Source organism: Pleurodeles waltl, chromosome 2_2, assembly GCF_031143425.1.
Source record: "Pleurodeles waltl isolate 20211129_DDA chromosome 2_2, aPleWal1.hap1.20221129, whole genome shotgun sequence".
NCBI lineage: Eukaryota > Metazoa > Chordata > Amphibia > Caudata > Salamandridae > Pleurodeles > Pleurodeles waltl.
In genome coordinates, this window is record NC_090439.1 from 1,146,876,683 (window position 1) to 1,146,890,410 (window position 13,728).

Sequence of the window (13,728 nt, forward strand, 5' to 3'; positions counted from 1 at the left end):
TCAGGGGACTCTGGTTAGCAATGTTTCACCTGTAGCAAACAGGGAGTCCCTCCTTGAACCAGTTGAAGCCAAGCAAAGTCCTTCTTGTGGTGAAGCCCAAGTGTGCACCTGGTGCAGTCCTTCAGGGTGCAGGGTCCAGGTGCAGACCAGGGGTTCAGCAAGGCAGTCCTTCTTCTCCTGTAGCTCTTCCTTGTTGGAATCTGATGGGGATCTGGTAGGGAACTGAGGTGTGGGTGAAGGTCTGCCAGTTTTATCCCTGCTCCTGGGCGAAAAACAGGGGGGTTCTGGTTCTCCAATCAGGTGCAGGGTCCTTCCCCCTGTGATGACCACTTCCTGGGAAGTGTGGCAAAAATCAATCCCAAGGAGCAATATTCCTCAAAAATCCATCATGGCTGTAAGTGATTTTTGGAGGTTACATCTGGCTGAGCCCACCCACTGGTGTGGTTAAAAATCCTAAACAGACCCCACTCCTGCCCTCTCCTAATCTAATCAAGGGGGCACCTAATTGTCTGGGTTTGCAGGATGTGGAAGTGTTGCTGGGTTGCTCTACATGTCCTTCTCTGCCTTTGAAGACCAGTTTGGCAGCCCTCCCCCTTCCTGCTCACCCATCTGCTGAGGGGAGATCTCCTCCCACAGGCACATCTCTTTGTGTGAAGCCAGGCCACTTCACACCTCATCAAGGCAGCCTGGCCAGAGGGTGGCCAATCAGAGCACAGCAGCAAAAACACTGCAGGGCTGGAGTTGGTAACTTTTCAGGTAAAGTTTAAAACTCTTTACCTGAACAAGTTATATTTATTAGTTTAGATTTATTATAACAATAAATTTGATACCAAACTCTTTGTATCTGTTACTTAAGGGGACTTTTAAAATTAAAATAAAGTCTCCCTATTCTAGCCTATGGAGGCCATTCACTACAATGAGGGAAAACGAATGTGGCTGTTTTTACCTCACCAGGGCTTATAAAACTATTTTTATAAGGTCCCAGCTTATAGTTACATTACACCCAGCCCTAAGGACACATAGGGCACACCTTAGGGGTGTTTTATATGTAAAAATAAGGTAGTTTAATACTTTGGAACTACTTTTAATTCCAAAGTCGAATTTGCACATAACTTTTGTTTAAAAGCAGTCAGCAAGGAAGTCCTGCCTTTAAAATGACACTGGGCACCTCAGCAGTGCACCTACCTATGCTGGGGTCCCTAAAACTACATGCCCTACCATATACTGGGGACTTATAGGTAGGTTGACTTAGCCAATTATAATTAGCCTAATTTGCATACTGATTTTACACAGAGCACAGGCACTGGGACTGTTTAGCAGTACCCAGGGCACCATCAGAGTCAGGAAAACACCAGAAAATGGGGGCAAAACGTAAGGGGGGCTCTGCAATCAGCCCTGTTCTCTCACACTCCCGGAGCCAAGTTTCTTTCAGAAACAAAACTTCTGGGACATATTCACTCATCAGTAAATGCACATCAATTTTGTGGGCGGGTAGGGATCGGCAATTGACTAAAAGGAACCACCTGCTGACTGACCCATTGTACTTCCTTAGGAGCTGCATGACTACACTCAGAGGAGTCCATAAGCAGTTGTTGCAGACCCAGTGTGGGAGACCAGGGTCAAAAGAGTGCTGGCAGCAGTCCAAAACAGGCGTTCTAAGGGGAAGGAGTTGACTAGCTGAAAATGTTATTCCATCTATGCGTGAGGGGGGGCCATCAACGGCCCCTAATCCCGGCTGGGTGCAGACAGGAGCAGATAGGCTTGCCTTTGGAGCGCCAGTGACGCGACTGATGTTTCATGACCCTTAAAAAGTGGTCAGAGAGGGAGCAGACAGTGCAGCTAGACCGGCAACCAAAATGGTATCTCCTCAAGGCACAGAAGCCTAGAGGAAAAATGGCGCCCTTCCAGTCTTAAAAACAAATAAAAGGAAGCTGCAATAGGTGGCTAGCACCACCTGCAGCAGGGGTCAAATGAGGAACGAGAGAAGGAGGGACAGGGAGAATAAAAGGTATAAAAACAATTAAAAGTAAGCCCCTTAACTAAATACGGCTATTGTGTTTGCGGGAAAGTAAGATGATTTGGGGGTATTCTACCAGAATATCAAATACAAAATATTGTTGGGCCAAAATATTGAGGCCTACATTTCGAGGACTAACATTTTGTGAATGCAAGGAAATACAGGTAAGTCGAGGTTTATTAAATGTAACTTTACGCAAATGTACCTTCATTATATATATATTTTGGTTCCACAATATATTTGCTCTTGATATTCTGACATATAACTCATCTGTGAATGCAGATTGACATGATGTCCTCTTATATTTCAAAGTCTGTATAACATCTTTCCGTATTTTTAAATCCTAGCTCCTTTTAAATTCCTATCAAGTCCCTCTTAAGTGCATTTCAGTCTCTGCTTTGGAGTACACAAGATGGTGACTCTAAATGGTCATAACATCAGACAGGAGACAAAGACACCATACCTCCTGGTAGACAGAGCTCAAAGTGTTGTGTATTGATGGTACCAGGGCATATTTCTAACTCTTTCTGTGACAGTGGTAGATATTGAAATATTGTGTCTACTTTAGGTTTGCTTTGGTTGATATGACTAGAATATATCAGGCTGCAGAATGTAAAAGATTGCTTATTTATTTGTGGGAACGAGCAAAACATGTTCATGTTTTCATTCTGTTTCAGAATATCAAGGCCATCCAGTCATGTCTCTGTTAACAGATGCAAAAACTTTGTATGTTTCTCTCTTCTGAAACAAATTATGCGCACTGTTAGTCAATGCAAGTGCATGCTGTTTTAAACAAATAATGTGATTGGTGTGGCACAAGTAACATTTCAGTACTGCACATTTACTGTGAAAATTGTGTGCTTTCTTGTCTAAAACATTATTAAAGGTCGGTCACTTGGGGATAAGCATTTTATCTTTAGCTTCAGAGCATGAGACAGACCTTGCGTCAGTCTGCTTGACATTGAAAGAGGGGTAGCCTATACTTTTGCTTATTATTTGACTGTGCTAATCCCCTTGGTGATTAACTAAGGTTTTCCTTTTGTAATGATTATTTCTTTATTTGACTAAATTAACAGAACTGAGACTATTGTCTGAAGCCTTCTCTTTAATGTTATACTATGTTAAACTATACACACCCAGTATTTGTCACTTTCCTGTGACTAGACCCCCATAAGATTAGATACGTTTGAGCATCATCAGTGGCACAGTGCATGAGCATCTTTTGATGTGGGTGTGCAGTTAAGGTAGAAAATCTTGGCCACCTATATGGATATGCTGCTTTCTTTATGAGTTTACTGGTCTCCAGGGCAGCAGTGCTCAGCGTGAAGTGGGAGGTTAGTTGGGTGAGTCCCCTTAGAAAGAGAAGGCATCCATCACTTACAAACCAGAAAATACATACATAGGTAGCACCAGGTTTACCGGAATTAGACATGATCGATTCCTGAGAGGGCACAGGAGACCAGTTTCATTCATTGGAGGGAGGAGGGAGTACAGTGAAACACGCCTCCAGGGATGCTCATGGAACAAGAAATACGTGGAGAATGAGGTCTGCTAATTTAGGGTGAATGCCAGGTATGGGACATTTCTATCTGTGATTAAACATCACAGGATGAACCCAATCTTTGAAAACCATAGATCAATCAATTAATCAGGAATTTGCAATATCTTGAATATAGGCGTGTGTAGTGCCTCAAACGTCTATTTCTTTGCAGTGACAAAACATGTAGATGTAGATATTTATTAATATTTGGTTTACTCATGAATATGCATAAAGGACATGCACCCATAATAAGTGTAGTTGGGAAGGGACTAGGGTGTGCCACGGTTTTCTGCAGGCGGAGGGTCATAGAGGATGTGTGACCAGTGTTAGAACACATGAAGGAATGGGGCATTTAGAGAGTGTGCCAATAGGTCTCTATAGACATGTGAACATGGCCAGTCTCTGCCTCTGGAGTTGGGAGGGGTTATGTCAGGGTTGAGGGAAACAATGTTGGGAGTTTCAGCACAGCCCAAGAGGATTACGTGTATCATGTCCCTGCACATATGGCAGGACAGGGACCTCGGGCATTAGATGACAAGGCAGGCAGTGTTTGGTACAGGCCACGAACACCTGCGAAGAGACAGGTAGGGTGATGGGGGTCTCAAAGCAGAAAGGGGAGACGGTACATACACCTGGTGCATCTGGGGTCTCTGCACAAAGGGCACATTAGTAATTCTGCATCAGGCGAATTGTGAATTGTATTTCTGTTGATACACAGGTACTCAGAGCCATCATCCTCATTGACCAGGCATAAGCTAATCAGGAGGGTTGTTCCTGTTTCAATCACCTTCTAAACCTCTGCTTTGCACAACTTGGGGTAATTCATTAAATACATCCCATTACATATATACCACACGTTCCTTTATTTAGCTCTGCTGTATGTCAGAACATTCATTATCGTCTGCCAAAAATATTGTGGCCTTAGTATTGTTTACAAAAGTATCACTCCATTGTATGTACATTTTCTATTATTAACTCGGAGGAGGTTATTTTTTTTGTAAGCAACATTTAGTGGAAGCTGTTTATGTCAGACTATATTTATGTCACATTATTCTAGTATCATACTACAGTGGGTGATAGTGCCACTTAATGTGTCACACATAAGGAACTGAAATGTCACACATAACAGCTCTTCAGACATGGAAATGTCTCACATCAGTTTGCCTCCCAACTTTTGTCGAGGTGCGTTAAAGTATCCCCCAGTGACATATATTGTTATATATATATATATATATACATATAATTAAACAATAATTAAATAAAGTATACCTCTGAAACAGAGTTGGGGAAGTAAAGAAATGATTGGGCACAGACTACATAAATGTAATTTTAGAACTTGTGAACCCAGACAAGATTAAAATATAGGCACTGGGCCTTTTTAGGGTTTCTTTCAAAATCTCACTGTATGTATGTATGTATGTATGAATGTATGTGTATATTTGTATATGAGTGAATGTTCAAATGTGGCATTTGTAGAGCATTAAGGGCCATATGTACCAACACATTTTCCCATAGACACAGAATGGGTAAAACCCTTTGATACATCTGGCCCTAAGCTACTTAAAAGGCAGGAGACCTTGCACAAAGTCCAAAGCAAACAACATAGCCAAATTTTGCAGGGGTGGCTGGATTATAAAGGCAAAAGTTGACTGAACATCACACTTCCCCTGTGAAGCTCTTAAAGTGGTCAACCTTAGAACATGTCCACACTTGCACCATCGCTCATTCCTCTTTACTGCTTGTAATAATTTGCTGTCAGAAATCTTCAGTTCAATTTGCACCATCAGTTAACAGACCTGCCTTGATGCGCACATTTGCACCATCATTCATAAATGCTAATGTATGTTGAGATTTCCACCATCACTCAGTAATACATTGGCGTATTATGTGATTTTCATAAATGACTCCTCATTCATGCCCATATTTTTACTATCACTCAGTAATACTGTCACAGTAAATTTGAAGAAAAAATCATATTTGGTCAGGATTTCAACTATGTGAGTAAACGGGCAAAAGGCCATGGACATTGTAGCTTCTGGTCTAAATGCCACACTTAGTTTGACATACGTTTAGGATGGACCTCTAATACCAATGTGCTCCAGCTAGTTTTGCCATTAGGGATGGCACTAACTTCTTTAGAGCTATAAACATTGCACATCCAGGAGCCCCTACATATGTGCCCACCCTGACAAATCACTCATGTCAGGAGATTACCCATTAAATCAAACTTCCACAGGAGCAGATGCCTTTTACCCAACTCCCTCCAACAGATGCGTGCTCAGACTTTACTGATTATCTGTACCCTGCATCCGCTAGGGGGAAAGGGGAATGGGAATAGAAAAAGAAAGACCTCCTCCAGATCCAGTTCCTGCCTGTGCTTCCACCTTGATGATAGGATATTCAGTGTGTGCTTCTGTAACCTGCACCTTTCTTCTTATTGAGATTTATTTAAAGGAAGGACCTGCAGTCGGGTGATAAGAGCATAGACAAGTACATTACTACTGCACATTTAACTGTTCAGCCATTCACATTCACCCAATTCTATTGTTCTCCTAATCTGGATCTTTTGAGAGACTAGCCTCTCTCAAATAGAACAATGTTAACTTGATATCTTCTTTTCTCCAGGAGTCAGATGTATCCAAGATTTTCTAGAGAACAGTTCAAAGGTTCTCAAATATACAAACTACTAATGTATTTTACAGGAAGAGAAAACCTCTCCTCAAGGTTCATTTTTCTCAATCACAGTCTCTAGGAATTAGTCTGAGCACTGAGGTTTGTCTCTAAAACTGGCAAGTCTGCAAGGCGAAGAATTGTTGAATATATACATATATATATATTGGCAAGTCTGGAAAGGATTCCTTACTGCAGTTCCTTGAAGTACTGGAAACCAAAATGAATTCTCCTCAGAAAAGCCGATAGCCTGTTGTTGGAAGAAGGAAGAAATTCAGCTTCTCCAGAAGGGAAAAAGTAGCTGGTGTGCACACCGTAACAAGAAAAATAATAATTTACTCAAAACTGGAAGAATTCCCTATGAAATGAAGGACCTCGGGAACACTGCTCATTCTCCTCAGGATGACAGCTGAAGTGCACAGCTCCCAGAGAGAAACAGCTGGAGGGAAGCTTCAGAACAAGACTAAGGTAGAAACACTAGAGCATAGACCTCACAAAGATCTGCGGCCACCATCTTGAGTGGCAGTTAAACCTGAAGAAGCTAGTTCTGAGAACAGCCTCCGCAAGAGCCACTGGGAGTGAGGACGCCGCTGCAACCAACGTGGGTACAAGGAAAAGGGGAATCGTTTTTGCTGAGGGAAGAACTTAACAATACTGGCATTAGTTTTCCTGACAACTCATGTGTCGGTATGAGGCGCTGACCCTATGATGAAGCATGCCACCTTGGTGAGTGACGGTCTTGCCAGGAGGCGTAGATTGGTCAGTCAGATTGGTAGGGAGGTGTGAGCTTCAGATTTTCCCAAAATCAGGTTGGCATATAGGGCCTCATTATGACCCTGGAGTTCACCAGACTGCCAGGGTCACAGTCGCGGTCTGACCACCTCCAAAGCAGTGGTCTGACCGCAACATCATGACCATGGTAAAAGCACCATGGTCGGACCGCCAGTACCCCCATTTTTCACCCACCAGACAGCGTGGCGGTGCCTGTGGTCCCAATCCACCAGGGCAGCACTGCAAGCAGAGCTGTCCTGGGGATTATGATGACTCTCTCTGACGGCATTTACATGGTGGTTTTATTGCCATGTAAATGCTGGCGGAGACAGGGTGCCAGGGGGGCCAAGGGGGGCCCTGCACTGCCCATGCACTTGGCATTGACACTGCAAGGATCCCCCCTGGCAAACACTGTCACGCAAATCACTGTCTGCTTTGCAGACAGAGATTTGTGAGACAGGTGCTAGTGCACCCGACTCACAACAGAGTTGCGGATGGTCGTAGTATGAGTCAGCGTCAATGTTGTTGTGCGTTTCCTACTGGTCCAGCAGGAAGCTCATAATAGGGCCAGCGGGAAGGAGACAGCACTGGCAGTCTCCTGACCTGTGGGAGTTTGGCGGGCGGCCTTTTCCACCCGCCAAACTCCTAATGAAAGCCATGATGTTTAAATACTGTATACAACAAGCAGGATGCATGAGAAAAGCCTGTGGGGCAGTGGAAAGGGAGAAGATGACGATTGGTAGGAGAACTAGGAGAGAAAATACAATATTTTTCAAAATAACAGACATTTCTGAGGACGTTCATAATAGAGAGGGAGTGTGAGTGTGTGCATTTATGTCTGTGTGCATGTACAAATTCCTGGAGAAACCTGGCCGGCATCTCACCATACCCGACTAGGAGAACCTGTACCCAACTATTTACCAGAAAATACATTGTTTGGGGGATGTTACACCCCATACAACCCCCTGAAGCTACACCCTGGGTGTTGCATCCAAATAAAGAACATATCATGCCATCACCCAGTCAGGCAGGGTTACTCTCTCAAGCACAATCTCACAAATTTGGTCCATTATACCTTTGGTTGTTTGTATTTTGAGTTTTCTCAACTGCACTGGCAGCCAAAAGAGTGCTTGTAGAGCTGGTTTAACATGACCATGCTTCTGCACATTGCTGCATAATTTGGCTGCTGAATTTGTCCCCTTTGCAGTCTTTCAGTGAGTTTCCATGGGAATCTCATATAGATTACATTGCCATGGTAAAGCTGGAATATTATGTAGGATCAACACTGCATAATGTGTTAAAATATAAGTGCTGGGCCCAAAAGCTTTGCTCAGAATCCCATGGTCAGTGCTATCGAATGTCGAAGGTGCTGATAAAATATTGCTGCATATTCTTGATTCCACATCATGTCTCTCTGATCCACCACCAAACACTCCTGGCACCATTATCTCACTCTTTCATGTTACCCCTGCTTTCTTTCTTTGTGACTTCTTTTCCATCGTTCTCTTCCTCCATCCTTCTCCATTTTCAGTTTTTCGCCCCCATGCTCTGCTTCAAAGACTGATGAGGCAAAATATGTGTCGGTTCCCAAAATGAGTGCTGTTGGGGCTGAGGTCTGTGAGGATCGGACCAGCTCTACTGAGTGGTTGGCTTGCAGTAATGAGAGTATTTACCCGAGTACAGAAAGTTGTGGATTCGTCACTGTGACTACTGAATTGATTTGTGGTTATAATTACAGATCTGTGTGGAAAATGACATCTGAAGCATATTAGCCATTCAAACAGAAGCGTCTCAGTGACAGTGCTTTCCAATACCTGGTTCTTTGTTTTTGATCACTTTTGATGTTTTGAATTGAATACAGTTACTTAAAAAATCTTACATTATATGATAAAACAAAGAATTTTTAAAACCAACAAACTTATTAATAGTGAAAATACAAATATTGAAAGTGCTTTTACCTCTGGAATTAAGCAATTAAGTGAGCAAATAGTGCAAATGAGCTGTTCCCGGAGAACGTTTTAGCTTGAAGTGCCTGTGCCAGCACACAGAGATATGCAGTGTTAAAAAGCACCCCCTATCTTTGGGAGTGCAGCTGTCTTGTACTGTTGTTCAGCAGAGATGATTAACTTTGTTTGGCATGTCATTACTTGGGGTGTTTGTCCCTGCAAACAGAATAACATGCCTTGGAAGCACGTTCGGACTCCATTTACGATAAACAAGTTCCATAGGATCTTTCTGCCTGCCGTTAGCAATGTGGGGTAAATGCATATTAAGTGCATAAAGGATTGCTGTGACCGAGCCATAGCCTGCATGACAGAGTGGCAGGCTTTGGGGCCCATGGAGTTGTTGAGTCATTCGTTGGAAACAGGCTGAATTGGAGTGCTACAAATTTCGACTTATGGTAGCCACTAATGGCTGCAAACAGATAGCCCTGGGGAGTTAGGTTTCTGGAGGTGTTGATGCCTGGCCATGCATGACTGCTTTTGCAGGAGCGTTAGTTGTCTTGCTTCCAGGACAGGAATTGACCTTGTTAATTCATTGCTAGTCTGAAAGCCTGGAGTGATATTGGCAGATCCCACAGGTGCTACAGCAGACAGTGTTTTCAGGGCGCCTCCGCTCGCCTTGGCCCAGTGATTTGAGTGTCTGTGATCCTGGGTCTCTTTCCAAAAGAGGGATTTCAGTGTATTTGATGGACTCCTTTGGGCAGAAGACAGATATTTAAGGAGTACCAATTGTTGCATTAGTTCTTGGTCGAGAAGCCCAAATTCTAGTCGATAAGCTTTGCTCTTGGCATTGTTAAGGGAATAATCACACTGCCCTGAAAGGTCACTGATCTACAGGAAAGCATTGGAATCAGTTTTGATTTGATTACTGTTAGAGTGGGTTTTCAGCTTGGCATGACAAATTTGCTGTGTAGTGTTTGAAAGGACGTGATCAGCGAGGCCAGACGTTATTTCAGGGCATTTAAAAGCAGCTTGGAAGAGGTCCTCTCTTGTAGCCAAACCCCCAGATATTTGTAGCTGGGAATTCTTTCTACTGTGCTGCTGCCCAGGTACCATTTACCTTCCTTTTTTGCTTTTTCCCAAAGATGACTATTTTGTTTTATTCTAGATTGACTGTCATCTGGTTTGTTTCACAATAAGATGCCAAGGTGTCCAGCAGGTGTTCCAGACCTATCAGTGTTAGATTCATGATCACAATGTCATCTGCAGACTGTAAGGATGTCATCAGGTGCTGCCCTAAATTAGGGGGGAAAGAATGTGCTTCATCCAGTGCCAGACTTAGGGCTGAAATAAACATTTTGAATAGTGTTGGGGTGAGGACACAGCAATCAAATAATTGGCCAAGTGTGCTATTCCAGAACCCTGGATCTTGTTTGAATATTGAGACGGGTATGCTTTTTGGGCCAGGGGCCCCTGAACCTCCTATTGCCTTTATTTTTTTGACAGTGGTGGCTGGAGATATAGAGAGAGCCCACGACGTCTCTTTCAGGTTGGGATGTGGCGTTGTTGGTTCGTTGCAGCAATATAATGACCTGATGTGTCTCAGCCATGCCTGTTAAGGAACCTTGCTGCCAGCATCACGGGCACGGCCACACTCTAACTGATTTATCAGGGTCCACAGTGGATTGCTGTTTTTTCTTTTTCAAGCGTATAAAATTTCAATACATTGTTGTTCATTGATTGCACTTTTTTGCTTTCCAGATGGATTTCATGGTCTCTTCAAACGAAGTTACATTTCATCCAATGAAATAAGTAGTCAGATTCTTATATACCCACACTAGTGCTATGAAGTTCAATGGGCGCGTTCGGCTTTTTTAATGGTGTATTGTTAGACACATCTGAAAGGCCTGCGGGTGTCTTACCTCCCTCAGTGAGTGATTTCTGACAATGGCATTTCAGTTGACAACATTCTTTTTGCATCTAACTCAGTTATGCATTTTACCACCGGTTGGTGGCTTTCTGTCCTGAATGAGTGTTTGCTAGAGGCCATCTTCTCCAAAATGTGCTGATATTTCAGTACAGGCTTGTCATCATAACCCCTTTTGTATGGACACTGCAGGGTGGCTCAAGGACAAGGATAAAGTAAGACTACTCTCAAATCCCCCTTTGCTTCTATATTTATCAGTGGCGACTGGCAGCTTTAGGAGGGAGGGGGCGGGCGGGAAGCACACACACACACTCATTCATTAACGTACGCACATCCATTAACACTCATAACATTCAAACATGCACGCACACACCAAACATTCATTTTAAAACATCACACACACACACACACACTTACCTTCAGCCTCGAGGTCCCAGGATGGTTGGGACTGCTGCCTTCCCTCATTGGCTGACCTTAGGTCAGCCAATGAGGGAAGGCAGCAGTCCCAGCCTCCTCACAGCGTGGGATGGGGTGAGTGAGACTGCTGACCCCACCCCACTCTGTGACGAAGTGTCACTGATTGACATTCGCCCTGGGCGCTTCAGGGCTTAAACCTGAAGCGCCCAGGGAGAAGTCAATGGGTGACGCTTTCCTCATTACCCAGGTGAGGGCCTCGAGGCACCTTTTCTGAGCCAAGGAGGTCACACCCCTAGGAGCTGTGACCTCCTCAGCCCAGCAAAGTTGAGCTCAGGCAGCCAGGAGTCTGCGCAAATTGCGCATGTCTCACTTCTGGCTGTCTGAGCTGAAAATGGAGAGTGTCTGTCAGGCTGACCTTTGTTCAGCCTGTCAGACACTCTTTATGAGGGGCGAAAGGTGGGGGGGTGTGGCCCCTCTGCCCTAAAGGACGGGCCGCCACTGATATTTATGAGTATTACCCTAAAACTCAGGATCTGCCCATCCATGCTTAATCTGAGCCAGTGATTGCAGTGAAGGCAAACCAACACTCATTTTTCTGCATAAGACATTAACGGGAGCAATAAGGGGAAAAAATACAAAAAATAGAAAGACGGAAGAAGAGAAAAACAGAAAGCTAATTACAAAGCGAGAAAGGAGGAACCTGCAAGAGTGAGAGAAAGGGACAGGGAGTGGTAGCGGATTAAAGTGGCAAGCTTGGGTTTAAGGCTATGCAGCCTTGGTATTAGGCTTGTCAACATTTAATTGCACAAGCCATGAGCTTCAGAGCAGAGCCCTTGCACTGACACTCGTTGTTTACAAGCTAAGCACTGAGCTCATCACATATGGTTAATGTTTTAAGAGTTAATTTTAGGACCTGTATTCAAAAGGTGTCCAACAGCTTGTGAAGCCTTAGGCAGGTATTCGGTCTAGGGGAGGCGCCTCCACAATGAAAGCTTCCTACATTCATCTCTGCAGCCATGAAAAGTTTAATTTAGGCCAATGATGCTCTGCTATCAGATCACACAGTGGTTCCATATCCTTCCTCCAATTGTTATTTATCCTTGCAAATAATGTAGGTAGACAGAGCAGAATACTTGGGCAGTGCAGCTTCAAAACTCAAAACTACCCTTTGTTTTAAATATTTTGAGAGTAGAACTTTAAATTGCTATCTAGCTTCACTTTGCCTTGCATGTGACAATCTGTGAGGTACTCCTTCTACAATCATTAAAAATAGGTAAGTGCACAATATGGAACTGCACAATTCTTCTGTGAGCTAATACAATATGCAATAGACACTTCAAACATGCATTGGCTGAAGAGGGCTGACCTAAGCCTCCTCTGTGTACGTTTGTGAGTGTTGATGCCATGGGGTCTGGCAGGCAGCTTGAGCTGTCTGTTTCCTGACCTAGTCCACTCATCTCATAAGTGCATTCAATGGTGCATCATAATCGTTCCCAATAATGGATGACAAACCAGCCCTTCCTGTATTGCCATCCTCCAACCAGGGACATGCATGTCAACAGACCTTTACCTGCCCAGCTACTGGGAGCAAAGACAGTGAGTGAGCAAATGACACACAATCAGAGCTGGCATGTCTGGAGCCCTAGAAGAAGTCCTGCCTTTATTGCTGATTTCCACTTTCTGTCTTGAGCATGGATAGCAGTGTAGAGCAAAATCAATAATCTGTTAGCACATGAGAACAACAGATGTGAACACTCACCCTCCTGTCCCCATGCTCCGGTCTGGTGTGTGATTGGATGCCCGCGTGGATTCCTTGTTATAAACCTTGAGGAGTTTTCTGCCCTGGATGTTCCGGACATAATTTAATTTCATTGATGACAGAGTGAGAGAACACAATTGGAGCAAGCTATTGGCAGGAGGTGGGAACAGAGAGACACAGTGTTCCTGCCGACTGTGCCAACAGATATTTAAACAAGTTATCCTAACAAGTGACTCAGTGTTTAATAAGAGCTTAACAGATGCATTTATATTAAATGAATCAACTGTTAAAATGCTTGGTAAATAAACATTTTACATTGTTATGTTATTTTATTAAGCGCACTGCTACCTACACAGGTGTCCTAGCACTGAAGGGAGGCCTGAGTGAGGCGGATGGAAGGTGGTGGCAGAGGATAGAGCCAGGCCTCTCTGAGGTGCAGCAAGTGTTGCAATCTGAGGACCGGTAACAGAAGGGGGGTCAACAGGTTGGTCACAGCGACTGAGAAGGCGCTGCCGCCAGAGTCCGGTTCAATCTGGATACTGACGGGAAAGGAGCATCAGTGGACCGAAGGGTGCAGGCCGGGAGCATAGTGTGTGAACTTATTTCTAAGGTAGATTGGGCACGTTTAATGATGGGCTCCGTGGACGACAGAGAGATAAAAGCAATTATTTTCACATGTGAGAG

General features: G+C 44.0%; 1 protein-coding gene across 1 annotated transcript in view; it reads right to left on the reverse strand.

The window, feature by feature from the left end:
- LOC138282978 (fucolectin-like) overlaps positions 1 to 13,144 on the reverse strand; it is a 78,097-nt gene extending 64,953 nt beyond the window's left edge. Inside the window, exon 1 of the mRNA XM_069221068.1 lies at positions 13,045 to 13,144. Within this exon, the coding sequence (XP_069077169.1) occupies positions 13,045 to 13,058 (14 nt within the window). The 5' untranslated portion in view covers positions 13,059 to 13,144. The remainder of the gene's footprint in view (positions 1 to 13,044) is intronic.
- Between the last annotated feature and the right edge of the window lie 584 nt (positions 13,145 to 13,728).